The sequence below is a fragment of the Cnephaeus nilssonii genome (assembly GCF_951640355.1).
Source record: "Cnephaeus nilssonii genome assembly, chromosome: 8".
NCBI lineage: Eukaryota > Metazoa > Chordata > Mammalia > Chiroptera > Vespertilionidae > Cnephaeus > Cnephaeus nilssonii.
The window spans coordinates 95947169-95968346 of NC_137079.1; the positions used below are offsets into that span (position 1 = coordinate 95947169).

The 21178-nt window shown below is 39.7% G+C and overlaps 1 protein-coding gene and 1 pseudogene across 2 annotated transcripts in view; one reads left to right on the plus strand and one right to left on the minus strand.

Annotated features, from left to right (window-relative positions):
- SGCG (sarcoglycan gamma) overlaps positions 1-21178 on the minus strand; it is a 130447-nt gene that overhangs the window by 19249 nt on the left and 90020 nt on the right. Inside the window, exon 6 of the mRNA XM_079778850.1 lies at positions 5215-5287. Coding sequence (XP_079634976.1) covers positions 5215-5287 — 73 coding nt within the window. The remainder of the gene's footprint in view (positions 1-5214; positions 5288-21178) is intronic.
- LOC307103981 (succinate dehydrogenase [ubiquinone] cytochrome b small subunit, mitochondrial-like) lies at positions 5684-6262 on the plus strand (annotated as a pseudogene). Its single transcript has one exon. The product of its transcript is annotated as a succinate dehydrogenase [ubiquinone] cytochrome b small subunit, mitochondrial-like (transcript).

The window sequence follows — 21178 nt, forward strand, 5'->3', positions numbered from 1 at the left end:
AACCGCCTGAGGAGCAGCCGCTGGCCTAGTAGCCGTTGCTGCCTGTGGAGCAGCCCCCACATGACTCAACACCTAGATCTTTCAGCAGGAGCAAAAATGGAGTGATAAAGAAACCCCAAAAGGAGGAATCACCAGAAAAGGAGGTAAGTGAATATGAGGCATGCAATATGTCAGAAAAAGAATTCAGAATAAGGGTCATACAGTTCATAAACCAGATGTATGAAAAAAAGCACAACAACTTATGTAAGAATCAAGAGGAAATAAAGAGTGATATAGCTACAATAAAAAACACTATGGAAACTTTCAACAATAGACTAGGAGAAGTGGAGGATAGAATTAGTGTATTAGAAGACAGGGCAGCAAAACACACACAAACTGAACTACAATTGGAGAAAAATATTAAAAGACAGGAGGAGAGTCTAAGGGAGCTTTACGACAACATGAAACAAAGAACCATAGAAATAATAGGAGTGCCAGAACAACAAGAAGAGGAACAAGGGTTAGAAAACCTATTTGAAGAAATAATGTCAGAAAAATTCCCTGATTTGGGAAATAAAAAAAGTCACACAAGCACAGAGAGTCCCAAACAGGATGAACCCAAAGAGACCCACACCAAAACATGTTGTAATTATGATGGCAAACGTTAACAGCAAAGAGAGAATCTTAAAGGCTGCAAGAGAGAGACAGAAAGTTACATACAAGAAATCTCCCATTATATTATCAAATTATTTCTCAAAAGAAACACATCAGGCCAGAAGGGAATGGAAGGAAGCTTACAAAGTGATGCAAAGCAAGGGACTGAATCCAAGAATACTCTATCCAGCAAGGCTATCATTCAAAATTGAAGGGGAAATAAGGCGCTTCACAGACAAAAAAGGCTAAGGGAGTTTATCATTACCAAGCCAGCAATGCAAGAAATGCTAAAGGAACTGTTGTAAAAAGAAGAAATAAAAAGGGAAGAAGGAACACAAGCACAAAAAATAAAAAATGGTGATAAGTACCTATCAATAATAACTTTAAATGTAAACAGACTAAATGCTCCAATCAAAAGACATTGAGTGGCTGAATGGATAAAAAATCATGACCCTTATATATGCTGTCCACAAGAGACACACCCAGAACAAGGGACTCACACAGACTGAAAGTGAAGGGATGGAAAAAATATTGTCCAGCCAAATGAAAATGAGAAAAAAGCTGGGGTAGCAATACTTATATCTGATAAAATAGACATCAAAGTGAAGGTCATAAAAAAAGATAAGGAAGACCACTTTATAATACTAAAGGGACCAATACAACAAGAGGATATAACTCTGTTAAACATATATGCACCCAATGCAGAGTACCTAAATACTTAAAAAAACTTCTGGAAGATATCAAGGGAGAGATCCACCACAACACAATCATAGTAGGGAACTTTAATACCCCACAGACATCACTGTATAAATCCTCTAGACAAAAAAATCAGCAAAGAAACAGCAATACTAAATGATTCACTAGATCAGATGGACTTAATTGGTATCTTCAGAACATTTCACCCCAAAGCCACGGAATATACATTCTTCTCAAGTGCACATGGGACATTTTCAAAGATAGACCACATATTGGGTCACAAGCAAAGACTCTCCAAACCCAAGAAGATGGAAATCATATCAAGCATCATCTCAGACCACAATGGCATAATATTAGAAATCAACTACAATAAAAACAATAAAATAATTCAAACACTTGGAAGCTGAATTGCATGCTATTAAACAATGATTGGGTTACCAAAGAGATCAAAGAAGAAATAAAATACATCTGGGAAACATATGACAATGAAAACACAACAATCTAAAATCTATGGGACACAGTGAAAGCAGTCCTGCAGTCCTGAGAGGGAAAGTTATAGCTCTACAGGCCTCCCTAAAAAAAAAAAAAAAAAAAAAAAAAAAAAAAAAAAAAAAAAACAACAACAAGAAAAAATGGTAATAAATTATCTAACTCTACAACTTAAAGTATTAGAAAGAAAGCAACAAAAAAATCCTAGAATCAGCAGAAGGAAGGAGATAATAAAGATCAGAGTGGAAATAAATGATATAAAGATAAAAAAAATACAAAAGATCAATGAAACCAAAAGCTGGTTCTTTGAAAGGATAAACAAGGTTGATAAACCTCTAGCCAGGTTCACCAAGAAGCAATGAGAGAGGACCCAAATAAACAAAATCAGAAATGAAAGAGGAGAAATAACAACAGACCCCACAGAAATACAAAGGATTGTAAAAAAAAATACTATGAACAACTCTATTCCAACAAACTAGACAACCTGGAGGAAATGGACATATTCCTAGAAAAATACAATCACCCAAAACTCAATCAGGAAGCATCTAAAAATCTCAATAGGCTGATAACTATGGAAGAAATTGAAACAATCATCAAAAAGCTTCCAGCAAACAAAAGTCCGGGGCCACACGGCTTCACTGGAGAGTTTTACCAAACATTCAAAGAACTAAAACATATCCTCCTCAGACTATTCCAAAAAACTCAAGAGGAAGGAACACTTCCAATCTCATTCTATGAAGCCAGCATTACCCTAATACCGAAACCAGATAAAGACAACACAAAGAAAGAGAATTGCAGGCCAATATCCCTCATGAACATAGATGCCAAAATCCTCAACAAAATTCTAGCAAATCAGATCCAGCATTACATCAGAAAGATCATACACCATGACCAAGTAGGATTTATTCTGGGGATGCAAGGATGGTACAGTATCCACAAATCAATAAATGTGATAATCACATAAATAAATTGAAAGATAAAAATCACATAGTCATATCAATTGATGCAGAAAAAGCATTTGACAAAATCCAACACCCTTTTGTGATAAAAACCCTCAGCAAAGTGTGAATAAAGGGACCATACCTCAACATAATAAAAGCCTTATATGATAAACCTACAGCCATCATCATCTCAATGGGCGAAAACTAAAAAAATTTCACCTAAGAAAAGGAACAAGACAGGGGTGCCAACTTTCACCACTCCTGTTCGACATAGTACTGGAAGTGCTAGCCATAGCGATTAGATAAGAAGAAGAAATAAAATTTATCCAAATTAGAAAAGAAGACTTAAGACTGTCATTATTCACAGATGACATAACACTACATAGAATACCCTAAAGACTCCATCAAAAATTATTAAACTTAATAAATTAATTTGGCAGGATACAAAATTAACACCCAGAAATCTATGGCTTTTTTATATACCAATAATGAACTCACAGAAAGAGAAACTAAAAAAAAAAAAATCTCATTTACCATTGCACCAAAAAAATGAAGATACCTAGGAATAAACTTAACTAAGGAGGTAAAAGACCTGTACTCAGAAAACTATAGGACATTGAAAAAAGAGATAGAGGAAGACATAAACAGACATAAACAGATGGAAGAATATACCGTGTTCATGGATTGATAGAATCAACATCATTAAAATCTCCATACTACCCAAAGCAATCTATAGATTCAATGAACTCCCCATTCAATACCAACAGCATATTTCACAGATCTAGAAGGAGCTCTCCATAAATTCATCTGGAATTTAAAAAAAAAAAGACCCTGAATAGCTGCAGCAATCCTGAGGAAGAAGAACAAAGTAGGTGGGATCTCAATACCAGATTTCAAGCTATATTACAAAGCCACTGTTCTCAAAACTGCCTGGTACTGGCACAAGAACAGACATATAGACCAATAGAATAGGGTAAAGAACCCAGAAATCAACCCAAACAACTATGCTCAATTAATATTTGACAAAGGAGGCAAGAGCATACAATGGAGTCTAGACAGTCTCTTCAATAAATGGTGTTGGGAAAATTGGACAGATATATGCAAAAAATGAAACTAGACCACCAATTTACACCATACCCAAAAATAAACTCAAAATGAATAAAGGACTTAAACATAAAATGGGAAACCATAAAAATATTAGAGGAATCCACAGGCAGCAAAATCTCAGACATATGCTGAAGCTATATCTTCACCGACACAGCTGCTAGGGAAATGGAAACTAAAGAGTAAATAAACAAATGGGACTACATCAAAATAAAAAACTTCTGCACAGCAAAAGAAACCATCAACAAAACAACAGGAAAGCCCACTGTATGAGAGAACATATTTGTCAATGTTATCTCAGATAAGGGTTTAATCACCAACATTTACAGGGAAGTCATACAAATTAATAAAAGGAAGATAATCCAATCAAAAAATGGGCAACAGACCTAAATAGATACTTTTCAAAAGAGGACATACAGAAGGCCAAAAGACATATGAAAACATGCCCAAAGTCACTAATCATCTGAGAGATGCAAATCAAAATGACAATGAGGTACCATCTCACACCTGTCAGAATGGCTAACATCAACAAATCAACAAACGACAAGTGCTGGCAAGAATGCGGAGAAAAAGGAACCCTCGTGCACTCCTGGTGGGAATATAGACTGGTGCAGCCACTGTGGAGAACAGTATGGAGTTTCCTCAAAAACCTAAAAATGGAACTTTCATTTGACCCCACCCAGTGATCCCACTTCTAGGAATATATCTCAAGAAACTAGAAACACCAATCAGAAAGTATATATGCACCCCTATGTTCATAGCAGCCCAATTTGCAATAGCTAAGATTTGGAAACAGCCTAAGTGCCCATCAGCAGATGAGTGGATTAGAAAACTGTGGTACATCTACGCAATGGAATACTACGCTGCTGTAAAAAGGAAGAAACTCCTACCATTTGTAATAGCATGGATGGACCTGTAGAGCATTGTGCTAAGCAAAATAAGTCAGTCAGAAAAAAGATAAATATCACATGATCTCACTCATTTGTGGAATATAATGAACAACATAAACGGATGAACAAAAACAGATCCAGAAACAGAGAAGCATCGATCAGACCGTCAAACCTCAGAGGAAAGGGGGAGACATCAATCAAAGGACTTGTATGCATGTATATAAGCATACCCAATGGACACAGACATTAGGGGTAGACACTAGGGGTGAGGGCACGAGTGCCGGGCTGTGGGGGGCTATGAGAGGGGATAAGGACACATATGTAACATCTTAATCAATAAAGAACAAAACTCACAGTGGGCAAAAGAAATCAATCTCATTACAACTGCTAAAATATTATTCTAGCACCTATCCAGGTGTCTTCTATAAATGAGTATGTTTATATTTGAACAACATTTTTACCTCAACTCCTGAAATGGGTCGGCTCTTATGAGGGGTGTTTCTACTGAATGTTCAAACAGAGCTCCTTCAGGCCCTAAACAAAAAACAAAGATACGTCATCTTACAAAAGTAAAATTAGTGACACATCAAACAGAATACTTAGACTATATACAAAAGCACAAGTAGGTTCTGATCTTTGTTGCTGAATTTGTGCAGATGTTTGAATTGCAGGGAAAAAAGAATAGGCATGCCCTAGCCAGTTGGCTCAATTGGTTGGAGCATTTCCACATACAACGAAAGGTTTTGGGTTTGATTCCTGGTCAGGGCACACACATAGGTGGTGGTTTTGATCCCCAGTTGGGATATGTATGAGAAACAACCAATCAATGTTTCTCTCTCTCTCTCTCCTCCCCCCTCTGCCCCCACTTCCTTCCTCTCTCTAAAATCAATAAAAACATATCCTCCAGGACCTTGAACCTTCAGGAGCGAGATGGTGAGTGTGTGGAGGCTGGGTGTCCCCTGCAGTGCCCAAGGAGGCAGATTTCTCTTCCTCTGAACCCCAGTGGGGGGTCAGACTTGCTCAAATCTCAGCATTTCTCCAGGACCAACCTACCCACGCACATTCACCTGTCACCCAGCCGCCTTCTGGTTCCAAGGCTGCATCTCTTCACGGGACTGGTGAGAGGGTTGTCAGTGTTTTGCTTCTGGGCCTACTTCCATCTGTGTATTTGAATCCTTCCATTGTGATGGACTACACCCTGGCTGTGGTCCTCCTCTCCATGGTCATGGGGCCTCAGGGAAGTTGTTACTATGTTCAAAAGGATGCGTTGCAAAAAGCTCCCAAGACAGGCCTTTTGGCACTCTCAGCTTTCACCTTTGCTGGGCTTTGTTATTTCAACTATCACAATGTGGGCATCTGCAAAGCTGTTGCCATGCTGTGGAAGCTCTGACCTTCTTGACTTAATACCTGGAAAATTGATTGTACACCTCTTTGCCTCTGCTCTGTCATGCCATTCATCTCACAATAAGAAGAAAATAACAGAGAAGTCCACTGGTGAGATAAACCTTTTCTAATCACCTGGCTAGTTTTAGAATTTAATCTGTGAGGAAAAGGTTTAAGAGGAATTATAGCCAAGAAGTTGTGAGATTGAGTTAGTTCCACATTCTGGCAAGTGAATGAGGTTGTCCTCCAGTTTCTCACGAGACTCACAATATAACTGAACATTTGAGCTTTCGCATTTTAATTTACCAAACTCTTAAAGGGAATTAAGCTTTATTACTATCAATACCTAATCAAACATCTATATTTGCCTTGGGAGTTATGGAGAAAGGGAAAAACTATCCTGTATAATAAAAAACCAGTGACCATAAGCATAATGACCGGAACGACCGCTCGACCAGTCACTATGAGGTGGGGGGCCAGCAAGGGGAACCAGGTGGCTGGCGGCAGAGGCGGGGCAGGACCGGGGCCGGCGAGGGGAACTGTGGAGGTGGTGGGGTGGGACGAAGGCCAGCGAGGGGAACCGGGTGGCTGGCGGCAGAAGTGGGGTGGGACCCAGGGCCAGCGAGGGGAACCAGGTGCCTGGAGTCGGAGGTGGGGCAGAACCTGGGGCCGGCGAAGGCAACCGGCTAGCTGGCGGGGGTGGTGGGGTGGGACCAGGGATTGGCAAGTGGGCGGAAGATGGGCCTGATCGCAGGCTGGGCCTCGGGACCCTACCTACCCATGCATGTTTTCGTGTGCTGAGCCTCTAGTTAACTCATAAGTAAAGACTACATCAGCTTAGCCAGCATTTAATGTTTAAAAACTTCCCCCCTTTGTTCAGGTAATACTAGTCACTGATGGTTATATGTCTTTGGGAAACTTTAAAGTTAGGAAATGCTAATATTTCACATTACTAATTTCTAAATCCTGGGAAAAAGAGGCTGGAGAACTTCTGAATATAGAGAAGTTCCAGGCAGGGAAGAAGCACCCATGTAGAGGTATCAAAATATTACACATTCTAAACTGAGACTTACTCCTCAAATGTGTTCATTTTACTTGTCCCAAAATAATATCCACAAAATATAAAATTAAATAATAAATTGTTATTTTTCCCACTGTGAGAATCTTTAATGTGAAATGTATTCTATGAAAATACAGGGTGTTTGTTTTTTTTCAAATTCTGTAATAAAAAAAAAAAAAAACACCAGAAAATTATATCCTTCAGTGTGGATTAAAAAAATAGGCACAACTGCTCTCTTGCTTTTCTAAGGATACCACAATTTCAGTAAGTTCCTATAAAAATATGCTTTTAAACCAATTCAAAATATGCAGGCTTATTATTATTATTTTAATCCTTACCCCAGGATATGTTTATTGATTTTAGAAAGAGAAGGGAAAGGAAGAGAAAGAGAAACATCTATGTGAGAGAGAAACATTGATCAGTTGCCTCATGTATGCATCCCAACCAGGAATCAAACTTGCAACACAGGTATGTGCTCTGACCAGGAATCAAACCCACAACCTTTCAGTGTTCCGGAAAATGTCCAATTAACTAAGCCATCTGGCCAGGGCTGCAGGCTTATTTTAAATGTGGGAAGCAATATAAGCCCTCAAATTGAAAAAGAAGTAATTACAGTTGAAAACTGCATGTCTGTATCCTTTAGGTAATAGTCGTTTGACTCATTCTCTAGATTTTATGTGTAAAAATTGTGTCTTGTGTCATTTGTTTCTTAAAGCACATTAAGAAATTAGAGAAAAATCAAAAATTTTAAATATTGAAAATTGACTTTCTAATTTCTAGGAGTCAGTATCTTCCCTGTTGTTTCACTAGTCTGAGAATTGAATTATGCACAAGACATGGTGTGAGTGGAGGCGAAGAGATGCAAAGATGACAATGACATGTTCTTTGATATACCTAATTGGTTTAATATTCAGAACTTTACAGGGCAGGTGAAATTATTTAACTGAGGAGGAAACTGAGGAACAGAAAGGTTAATTAAGTTTCCTAAAGTCACACAGTTAAAGGGCAGGACTGTGATTTGAATTCAAAACCCATACTTTTAATCTATATGCTATAGGGTTTATCATACATAATTAACAAATACTATATAGTAGAAAGTAATGTGCCAGTAGGAGTGTGCAACTAAGTTATTTTGGGTGTCATCAGCAGAGGAACATTACTTTAAGGCAAGGAAGACTTTCTATAGTAAAATGCAGTTGCCCTGAACCTTAAAATAAATAGACATTTGTAACTATATGGAGGTGATGGACAATAATTTTCAAGGAAAGCAGTAGTGCAGGAGCAGGAAAATGTGACCAGTGTATAGGAATGAATGAATAATCCAATTACTAGAAAAATAAAGAAGTCAACATGGAAATATTTAATAGAGGCCTGGTGCATGAATTCGTGCACAGGTGGGGTCCCTCTAGGTGGCCTGCAGGGATCGGGCCGAAACCTGCAGTCCAACACCGCCCACAGCTCCTACCTGCCGCTCCCACTCATCCCGGCCCCACTGTGCCTGCTGCAGGCTTGCGCCCAATCAGTCCCGATCAGGAGAGGCTCGCGCTGCCGCAGCAGTGCTCACCAGCCATGAGCCCTGTGTCTGGCGCCCTCCCAAGGGGAGTGGCCTGCAGGATTCAGCTGAAACTGGCTCTCCAACATCCCCCAAGGGGTCCTAGATTGTGAGAGAGCGCAGGTCAGGCTGAGGGACCCCACCGGTGCACAATCGGGCTGGGAAGGGACCACGTGAGGGCTCCAGGGCATGTCCAGTTCATCTCGCTCAGTTCTGATCAGCCGGACCCCAGCAGCAAGCTAACCTACCAGTCAGAGCATCTTCTCCCGGTGGTTAGTGCACGTCATAGCGACTGGTTGACCAGTTGACTGTCTGCTCCCTGGTGGTCAGTGCACATCATAGCAAGCGGTTGAGCAGCCTTAGCATATCATTAGCATATTACACTTTGATTGGTTGTTCGGTTGTTTTGCTGTTTGGTCTATTTGCATATTACCCTTTTATTAAGTACTAGAGGCCCGGTGCATGAAATTCATGCATGGGGGGAGGGGTGTCCCTCAGCCCAGCCTGCACCCTCTCCAATCTGGGACCCCTCGAGGGATGTCCGACTGCCCGTTTAGGCCCGACCCTACCTGGATCGGGCCTAAACGGGCAGTCGGACATTCCTCTCACAATCCAGGACTGCTGGCTCCAAACTGCTCGCCTGCCCGCCTTCCTGGTTGTCCCTAACCACTTCTGCCTGCCAGTCTGATCACCCCCTAACCACTCCCCTGCCAGCCTGATTGATGCCTAACTGCTCCCCTGCCAGCCTGTTTGCCCCTAACTTCCCTCCTCTGCTGGCCTGGTCACCCCTAACAGCCCTCCCCTGCAGGCCTGGTCCCCCCCAACTGCCCTCCCCTGCAGGCCTGGTCCCCCCCAACTGCTCTCCCCTGCAGGCCTGGGTCCCCCCTAACTGCCCTTCCCTGCAGGCACGACTGCCCCCAACTTCCCTCATCTGCTGGCCTGGTCACCCCTAACTGCCCTCCCCTGCAGGCTTGATGGCCCCCAACTGCCCTCCCTTGCAGGTCTTGTCCCTCCCAACTGCCCTCCCCTGCTGGCCATCTTGTAGTGCCCATCTTGTGTCCACATGGGGGCAGAATCTTTGACCACATTGGGGCAGCCATCTTGTGTGTTAGAGTGATGGTCAATTTGCATATTACTCTTTTATTAGATAGGATAGAGACCTGGTGCATGGGTGGGGGCCGGCTGGTTTGCCCTGAAGTTTGTCCCAGATCAGGCTGGGGGTTCCCTTGGGATGCGGGGCGGCCTGGGCGAGGTGCCTGTGGTGGTTTGCAGGCTGGCCACACCCTCCAGCAACCCAAGCAGAGGCCCTGGTATCTGGAATTTATTTAGCTTCTACAATTGAAACGTTGTAGCCTGGAGCAAAGCCAAGCCTGCTGCTTGCTCTGTGGCAGCAGCCATTTCTGTTGGAATTTATTTATCTTCTATAATTGAAACTTTGTAGCCTGGAGTGGAGGCCTTGGCCGGCCAGGGTGTGTGGAAAGCTTGGCTTCCTCCATCCCCGGTGAAACCCAAGCCTCCCTCCTGCTTGCTCAGTGGCTGCAGCCAGCTTGGTTGGGGTTAATTTGCATACTCACTCCTGATTGGCTGTTGGGCGTGGCTTGTGGGTGTAGCAGAGTGATGGTTAATTTGAATATTACTCTTTTATTAGATAGGATACTAATAAAAGGGTAATATGCTAATTATACCAGATAGACCGGATGTTCTTCTAGACAATGCCACAGTGGCGGGGCCGAGGTAGAGGCAGTTAGAGGTGATCAGGCTGGCAGGGGAAAGCAATTAGGGGTGGTCAGGCTGGCAGGGGAGCAGTTAGGGGCATCAGGCAGGAGGGCAGAGGCGGTTAGGGGCGATCAGGCAGGAGGGCAGAGTGGTTAGGGGGGATTAGGCAGGCAGGCAGATGAGCGGTTAGGAACCAGCAGTCCCGGATTGCAAGAGGGATGTCCAACTGCCAGCTTAGGCCTGATCCCGCAATCAGACATCCTCCGAGGGGTCCCAGATTGGAGAGGGTGCAGGCTGGGCTGAGAGACCTGCCCCCATGCATGAATTTCATGCACAAGGCCTCTAGTATAGGATATTGTAGGCATACACACAGATTTAAGTAACACTACTTTGCCTATACATACTCATCATGATTTACCTAGGTCCCTGTGCCTTTCCTGAACTATTCCTCATTCTTAGGGTTCACCCCTGGCTTAGACCCCACCCCTGTTTTAGGATCTGCCCCTGGATTAGGTCCCTCTCCAGACTTAGGGTCTGCAGCTGCAAAAAACTTGTTCCTCTCTCTATTAGTCCCAAAAAGAGTTCAGCAGATATTTTCACATTGTGCAGAATTTCCTCTTTAGGGAATACTGAAAATGATTAAAATGTTTATTTTTTAATTTACTCATGTACTAGTTTTGATACTTACCATTGAAAACCTGGTGAAAGTTTCCCAGACACCAAGTTGAGCAAAGGTCTTGTCAGCAGTCTTTCCTGATTTAACAGTTCACATTTTCTCCACAACAATACTACCTGTATTAGTTTTGTCATTATAATTACTGCTTCTCTAGGAATTTTGTTTAAATATAAAGACATAACAAATGCACACATTCTCATTCAAGAAATAAAAGTATGTGGCAAATAAGTAAAATAGAATTAAATTAGCAAAAAATGAAAATTCAAAATAACAAATCAGATGTGGTAACATGATCAACACAAAAACTGTAATCAGCTGAAATAAAGGAACACAAAAGCGAAGGTTAACATTGTATGAAAATAACATTATAATTCATGCAAATTATATTCGGATAAGAACAGATCCTCATACATGCTATAATATAACACACTCCTTAAAATACCACCTAAATGCCCGGCTGGCATGGCTCAGTGGTTGAGTGTCAGCCTATGAACCAGGAGGGCATGGTTCAATTCCCAGTCAGGGCACATGCGGGTTGCGATTCGATCCCTGGTGTGGGGCAGGCAGAAGGCAGCTGATCAATGATTCTCTCATCATTAATGTTTCTATCTCTCCCTCTCCCTTCTTCTCTGAAATAAAAAATAAATACCAACTAAGCAAACCTCAATGATAATGGTGACCATTATGTAAAGGAAGACTATTTTAAGTGCCCTTTCTAAAACAAAGAAACTATAATGTATTTTGATTTAAATTTTTATTTTTATTTTAGCACAGCTTCAAGTACTTTTCCTCTAAGTGTAATTATTCTAATAGTGCCAGTGGGACTATTTACAAGAAAATATAACTCCATAATTAGATTTAAATGCATGCCAATTACCTTCTAATGATCAGAGTCAATGATAGAGTGACCTAATAATGACAATGTACTGCAGACATAAAGTCTACAAATATGCATTATCTTCTAATAAGAGGAGCAATTTCTCTATCATTGAAATTGTAAATGCCCAAATTATATGAACTTGATTATGTCATTACTCTAGCCTCAAAGTAAATATGCCTTAGAACTTATTTACATATAATAAAATAGATGTTTCCTAAATGGTTTCATAAAATATTTCTCAGTAAATGATTGTTGATCTTCAATTAATTATATTTCTTTATGTTTTTACTCATATTTAATACCCCCAACCAAGACTATATATAAAAATATAAGTGATGTAACATCTGCTCCTTTTGGAAAATAGAGCATATTATTTGAAATTATATAAATTATAGGAAGGGGAAAATTCCACTATAAAATTTTGTCACATAAATCATGTAGTAAAATGACCTTATCTAATATGACCCTGTATAAATATTATATATACAAGAAAGTGTGATAAAACAGACCAAAAAAAACCCAGGCTTATAATATTAACCATTTTTAAGAATATATCACCAAGATCAGACATGGTAAATGATGTAGTCATTTCTACTACCAGTAGTATTTGAATGACACCATTCTTTTCTGGATCCTACAACAATTTATGATGAATGATACTCATGTGAGGAACTTTAGTCAGATTTTGGTACAAGATGGATTAAAATAGTGGTGAAGCAGTTGAAAAGTTCATGGGGTAGAGCCCAGAAATCATGGAGGTCATGGACAGAGCCAAAAACTGGAAGGGAAATTGTTCCAAGTTGCTCCATTCTTTCTAACATACTGCTACTTCTGTATTCTTCAGTTACAGAAATGCACAGAGTTCAATATTAATACCTCTGTTCAAACAATGAATAATATATACCCAGACATATATTTGATTTTTGTATTTACACTGATAACTATTTATTAAGATTAATTTCACATATCCATTGAGTATTTATAAACTGAAATGGGCATTTTAAATAGGGAAAAAAATTCTGTTGCTCCCCTTTACAGTCAAACTTCCACACAATGTCTGTACTGCCTCCTATTCTATTCACTCGGCCACCACTACAAACTGTCCTTTGCTTAAAACTCCAATGAAAATGCTCTTGTTAATATAATAATGACATCCATGATAATAAATCCAAGGGTCCTCACCTTTCCTGGATCTCAAATTCTGGGAACACAGTGTCTTTCTTGGTACTAGGAAAAAGGCCATTGTGACATCCCTCCCACCACATTGTCTGTCAAAAACTCTCTGTTGGTGACTATTCTCCCTTTACATGGGCTCTAATGTTGGCATATCTGAGCTCACTTGATTGATGATGTCCTCATGTGTATCTCTGTTCTAGATTGCTGCTCTGAACAATAGGTACCTCACTTATCCAATAGCAGGCTTAATATATTCACTTGGTTTGTTCACAGATATTTTCAATTTATATATCTAAAACATTAACTGTTAGTTCTCTCTGCCTTACAAATGTATTCTTCTCCTCAGTCATCTCCATCACCCAGAGAGTAATGACATCATCCAGATAGATATATAATCTTTTCATCTTTGATTCCCTCCCTGGATGCCTGACACCCATTTGATTTATGTGTCTCTATATGTTAATTCTTAGTTTGGAGTCATTAGCTTCCCCCTATGACCATCTAGGCCAGGTCAACATCATTTATTGCCTGTACTATATCTCCCATTGGATCTTACTGCTTCCATTCTTTCCTCTAAACAATATATTCTCCCTTGCAATAGTCATATTGATCTTGAAATATATAATAAGCCAAGGAGTACCATGTTCCAGACAATCCAATGACTTTCCTTTGCCCTAAAACAAAATCTAGCTTCTTATAGTGGCCTACAAGTACCTGAATAATCTGGTCTCTTTGTATCTCCTGTTACACCAGGCTTATTTCAGACTCAAATGTAATAAGACTAAAAGATAAAAATTATGAAATAATATGACCCAGATAAACCCAAAGAGAACAATCATCAAAACAAATGTGAATGTCTTAAACTCCTCACTAAAAATAAAAGTTTATTAGATTGGGTTAAAAAATAAATTATAGTTAACTGCCACTTATAAGAGCAATGCAAGTAATTTAATATTAGGTGAATTTTGTCTGGAAGGTTAACTTAAAGAGGCCAGATCACCAAAGGCCATCAAGGTTCTCTTGCTGGAAGTCATTGCACAGGCAAGTGATGCTTGGAAGTGATGGAACTATTATGCAACTAAAAGGGGAATGTCAACATATTTGAATAGAAACAAAGCTGGAGTGAAATATTACTGGGCCACTGAATTAGTCAACCTATCCTACCTCCAGATTTCTCATATGAGATAATTATGTCCTTATAGTTTAAGCCATTTTTAATTTGGTCTTTTATTCCTTTCAGCTGAAATATTTTTAACTGATGGACCAGGCCATCAACTGTCCATAGAGCTACATCAAAAAGTGTTCAGAGATGCATGTACTGGATATATGGCTTAAATGGTATGGTGACTTATAAGCACCTTCTAGATATCTGCCTTCATGTCTTTTTAAGGTACCTGGACTTAACATCTTTGTTTATGTTTACGTCTTCAGTTGTTTATGTTTATGTCTTCTATTTTCCAACTCCTTTTTGTCAATGGCTTTTCGGGTGATTTAAGCATTTCTACACCATCACTTTTCACTTTATGTAATCCTGCTTAGCTTGACAGAAGGGTAAAAATAAATTGACTGGCTTATCCCTAGATCTTGTTTTCTTCGTTAGTGATAAGAAAATGGATCCTATTACAGAATCCTATTTCTCTTACTAAATATTGGGGAATGGACCCAGCCTAGCAAATAATTGCCAAGGAACTAAAATACATTTGGGGCAGCCAAACTAACAATTTATTATCTGCCAGAAGTGAGTCCTGGCAATGAAATAGAATTTTTTTTAAAGATTACATTCAGATGCTATTTCAATAATGTGTTCTGTAACGGGTTAGTAAAACAGGCATGCTAATTTTGGTTACTTGGTGACCAATTCTATTTATAGGGAGAAAAATGAGACTGCTTAAAAGCCTAGGTCAATTTCTAAGTTGGTCAAATTGTTTAATCTCCATAATTTTTATTTAAAAATGATTCTTCAGTTTCCCAGTTAACTAAAGTCTATATAAAAATGGCTTAAGAGTTAGAGATTTCATCTTATTCTTTGAGTACTTAAGACAAAAGTAATGGCAAGAAAACAGTTCTTTATCTGAGTCAAGATCAGAATTTAGTGCAAGTCAGAAATTTGGAGTGTACCAGCTTAAAGAAAGAGCCACTTCATTTCTCCCCTTAGATCCCATGCTTGCGGCAGTTGTTCAAGTAACCAGAGGAGAGAAAAGTGAAGAAAAGCATTTAATTCTCTTTCCCATTCCCCAGAGTGAAGCTGGCTGTCTGTTTCTTCTCTTATCACTCTTCTTTTCTTGTCTAATCCAATAAACTCAAAAGGCTACTTATAGTCAGTCCATTTAAAACAGGAACCAAGCTTTTACAGTTAGTGGTGGAAAAAAGCTTTAGTTGGAATTTACTTTGAAAAATTACAGTTTATCATATGTAATACTTTAATAAATAAAGAATTTTAAAAAATAATAATATTGTAATAGCTATGTACAGGCCAGGGCGGGTACTTGAAATATCAGAGGATCACTCTGTAAAGTATATGATTGTCTAATCACTATGTTGTAAACCTGAAACTAATACAGAATAATATTGAATGTGAACTATAATTGAAAAGAAATTGGAAAATTGTATCCTATATAATAAAAAGGTAATATGCAAATTGACCCTCATGCCCTCCCACAAGATGGCGACCCCCATGTGGTCAAAGATGGCTGCCACAAGATGGCCGGCAGGGGAGGGTAGTTGTGGGTGATCAGGCCAGCAGGGGAGGGCAGCTGGGGCGACTGGGCCTGCAGGGGAGGGAGGGAAGTTGGGGGGCTCCAGGCCTGCAGGGGAGGGCAGTTAAGGGTGATCAGGACAGCAGGGGAGGGCAGTTGGGGGCGATCGGGCTGGCAGGGGAGCAGTTAGGCATCAATTAGGCTGGCAGGGGAGTGGTTAGGCGTTGATCAGTCTGGCAGGGGAGTGGTTAGGGGGTGATCAGGCTGGCAGGCAGGCAAACAGTTGGGAGCCAGCAGTCCTGGATTGTGAGAGGTATGTCCGACTGCTGGTTTAGCCCCAATCTCACAGGGATCAGGCCTAAACTGGCAGTCGGACATCCCCCGAGGGGTCCCAGATTAGAGAGGGTGCAGGCTGGGCTGAGGGACACCGCACCCCCCCCACAGTGAACGAATTCCATGCACCAGGCCTCTAGTGTTATATGTTTTTCATCACAATTAAAAAAATAAAATTAAAGTTTATGAAAAAAATTTTAAAATATATATTTTTATTGATTTCAGAGAGGAAGGGAGAGGGAGAGAAAGATAGAAACATCAATGATGAGAATCATTGATCGGCTGCCTCCTGCACGCCCCCCACTGGGGATTGAGCCCGCAACCTGGGCATGTGCCCTTGACCGGAATCGAACCTGGGACCTTTCAGTCCACTGGCTGCTGCTCTATCCACTGAGCCAAACCAGCTAGGACTGAAAATATTCTTATTGTATTTTATATTTCACAGAACTTAGTCACCACTGTAACAACTATAAAATCATCCTATATAATAAAAGCCTAATATGCAAATCAATCGAATGGTGGAATGACCGGTTGCTATGATGTGCACTGACCACCAGGGGGTAGACACTCATGCAGGAGCTTCCCCCAGCCCGCAGGTCCCAGGCTAGCCAAGGCAGGTGCCAGCGCCCCCCACACCCCGATCGCCCTGATAGTTGCCCCACAGATTGGCCCTGATTGCCAGCCAGGCCTAGGGACCCTACCTGTGCACAAATTTCATGCAGCGAGCCTCTAGTATGAAATAAAGAATCAAGTTTTGTTTATGGTGGAATTTTTCCAACACAGTTGAAATTGTGTAATGGCTGTATTAGTTTTCTATTTCTATGATATAAATTATGACAAACTCAGCAGCTTAAAACAATAGTCATCTGTGAGCTTTCACTTCCGTAGGTCAGAAGTTTTGCCTAGTGGGTTTGTTTAGTGTTTCTTCTTGGGTTTCATAAAGCCAAAATCCAGTTGTCAAGCAGGCAGGACTCTTTCTGGAGGCTCTGGGCAAGAATCTGCTCCCAAACTTAGTCAGGTTGCTGGCAAGCCACAGTTCTTCATGATTTTATGGCGGAGGTCCCGTTTTCTTGCTGTCAGGCAAGGGTCTCTCTAAGCTTCTAGAAGCCACCAAATTCCTATCACATGGTCCCCGCCATCTTCATATAACAACAGAGCAACCAATCCTTCTTGCACTTTCAATTTCTCTGACTTCCCTTTCTACTACCAGCCAAAGAAAACTCTCCGTTATAGAGATCTCTTAAGATTAGATTAGGCCCACCCAGATAATTTCCCCTTTGCCATATAAATAATGTAATCATTAGAATTATATGTCATCATATTTACAGATTCCATCTAGATGCGGAGATGAGGGAATTTTACAAGGACAAAGGTTATTGGGGGTCATCTTTAGAATTCTGCCTATCACAGTGATACAATATGACATTATTCACCTAATATCTAACATTTGCAATAAAGCCATAAGAATAGTCAAATTGAGGGAATTGTCAGTCTTCCCAAGGGTGAATATTTTAATCTTATGATAGTAAAATTATTGATCTTTGAAGTACCTATCAGGTCATCATTTTTGTTCATTTTCATTTCTGCAGTTGCTGGCAAGTCTGACTTTTCAGGTCTTCTTTTGTTACTGTGTTTGTTAGAGTCCAATATTTCTACATCATTTTGACTCTCAAAATCCTGCTCCTTTGGCAGGACTTGAAATTTAATTTCACAATCAATTTTTATTTGCTTTATTTTATTCTGTACAATGTCATCCATTTAATAAGAAATCACTGGGTAAAGATGCTTGAAGGGGTCCTATGAAACACTAAAGGGAGAAAGACTCACTCAAGGTCTACACTCACCTACTTTCTAAGACCAGCTCAAATTTATCTTTCCTGGAGAAAACTTCTCTGAGCTACTCTTGTCTCTCCATCACTCTCCATCCCTTTCTTCAGGATCTTCCTGTAGCCCTTAGCCCAAACACCTATTAGTCTTTAGAAGACTGTGTCTAACAAATTAATGGTTTACACATCAGCTGAAATATACACATCACCTAAAAGGGAACATGTCTTATTTTGTATTATAGATATTTAGCTTACTAACACATTGTAAACATTAAATAAATGTTAATAAATTCTAGAGAAATAGTATAGGTTTAGGATAGACCAGTGGTTCTCAACTAGAGGTGGTTTTACCTCTTCCCCCATACCCTCTAAAAATAACTTTTGGCAATGTGTGGAGCCATTTTTGTTGTCACAGCTCATTGGTGGGGGGGGGGGGGCGGAGGGGGGGGGGAGGAATGCTATTGAACCTATGGATAAAGGTCAGGGATGTTGCTAAATGTCCTGCACTGCTCCCTACTCACACCAAAAATATTCCTCAGCCCATAATGTTAATAGTGTTAAGGTTGAGCTCTGGTCAGATGATTCATTTAGTTGGAGCCAACATCTGGTACACCAAAAAGGTTGCAGGTTCGATTCCCAGTTGGGGCATGTATGAGAGGCAACCAATCGATAATTCTCTAGCTAGCTAGCTCTAGCTCTAGCTCTCCCTTCTCTCTCTAAAAATCAATAAACATATCTTTGGGTGAGGATTTTTTAAAAAATCCACAGTGTTATGGTTGAGAACTAGGTAATATATATAGATCCGTGGATAGAGAAAAAACAAGGAAAGAGGTTAGAATTACAGAATTGTGGGATTTCTTGCATTTCTTTGATCATAAGTTGGAAAACTAACAAGAGTTAAATCCTGGGTCAGAATTTTACTGTTCATACACTCAACACTCAATGGTATAAATGACAAGGAAAATATATACTAGTAGTAGTTTCAGATGCAATATATTTGATTTGATTAGTTTCACTGGAGAGAAGAGGAGTTTGGAAGAAATTTGTGCTTGAGACAAAAAATAAATACATAAATAAACCTATGAAAGAGAAGAAGAATATGACATCTTTAAAAAGGGTAACTTAAATGTATGTGCCACATAGTGTGTCTATATGTTGCTAACATGTAGCTTCTCCCACTGACTCTGTTCAAATTAGTGTAGGACAGAGGTTCTCAGCATGTGGTCCTTGGCACTATAGCATCAGCTAAGAAAGGCAGAATCTCATGTCCCATTTCAGACCTACTGAATCAGAAACTCTGGGGTGGAAGCCCAGCAATATATATTTTAACAAGCCCTACAGGTAATTCTGGTGTATGCATGTAGGTAATAAATAACTGCTTATTGATTTTTCTCACCAGTTCTACTAATTGATGCCATGGCTTGGAAGGAGCTCTGGGTTGGGAAAAAGTTCACTTCACTGATGTCTTATGTAGGATGGCTTGGGTTTGAAGCAACCTAAACTGTTTCTTAGGCTATTTGTCCTACATATTTTATTACCCTGCAGTGCAATAATACTCTACTAAGACTTTTGCTGTCCTTTGCATACATTAATCCAGCAACACTAGTACAGTTGACATTATAAATCCACTTTAAAAAGTGAGAAAACAACCAAAGCAGAATAAGTAATTTGCCTGTGGTCATGCAGCTAGTAATTGTTCAGATGGGTCTAGAAGCTAGATCTTCAAAGCCAATATTCTCTGTACTGCACAACAGTGATTTCTGATAATCAAGAGACTTGGGAAACCTGGCCACTTGTTTTTTTTACTAGGCAATACTCAATTACTCAATTTCCTAGTGTCTTTTATTTTAATAAGAAAAAGACCCTTATAGTTGCAGCCTTATAGTATGCTGCAACATAGGTTATGTTTTATCGTTTGTTTTGTTAGGAATTATATATGTTACAAAACTTCATGTTAGAGTTGAGTGTATTTCTTTTCCTTTTTTTGAGTGTATTTCTTAAGTCAGAGAACATTATTTTTTTTTCATTTATGAGTATTGGTAACAATATATGAGAAAATAAAATTGCTATTGGTTTTCATAACAGTATATAAAAGCTATCCTGTATGCCAAAAAAGTTTTGGGTTCAATTCCCTGTCAGGGCATATACCTAGGTTGCTGATTTGATCCCCAGTCAGGGCAGATGCAGGAGGAACCAATGTCTCTGTCTATGTCTCTGTCTCTCTGTCTCTCTCTTTCTCTCTCCCCCCCCCCCCCCCCCCACACACACACACACTTCTGTCTCTCTCTCTCCCTTTCTCTCTTTAAAAAAATCAATAAACATATCCTCAGGTGAGAATTAAAACAAAAAATGTACTGGGATGAATTAAACTAGTGTTTGCCTTTGTGTGTCTTCTAGTCTTTACAGAAGCTCAGCAAGTAAATTTAGAACATGTTGTGAACAGTTTTAAAAATAAATTTTCTTCTTTTCAGTCCTAAAAATGAATCATAGCAGAACCCCACCTTATATTTATTTCAAATAAAGAAATGTTTTTTATAAAAATATAAGGAACCCAAGTACCCTACATATGGGAATGAAAGAGACTTGGAAGAAGGTTTAATATTCAAATAAAAGTCATGTTTAATATTGTGTGGATGATAGAGAAATTTATGATAAGCTTTTGGGTTACACCAGTGGAGAGAGATAAAGGGTAACAATGTGGTGGAAGGAAAGAGTGGGTAAAGATTTGTGAGGAGTATTTCATTCTTCTATGAGGATACCAAAGAATTTCCAAAGAAATGCCATGAAGAAAAGCCAACAAATTCAAATTATTTTTTTCTTATTTGCCTGAAAGAGTAAATATGCCCAAAGTATAATTTGCTTTTGCAGATGCACACTCCATGGAATATTGTTTTTCTCAAGAGTTGCTACAGATGAATGGATAAAGAAGATGTGATGTAGAATACTATTCAGCCTTAAAAAAAGAAGAAAATCTTGCCATTTGCAACAACATAGCTGGACCTTGAGGCCATTATGCTAAGTGAAATGTCAGACAGAGAAAGACAAATACATTATGATCTCACTTATATGTGGAATCTAAACAAGCAAACAAAAAACCTGAATTTATAGACAGAGAACAGATTGGTAC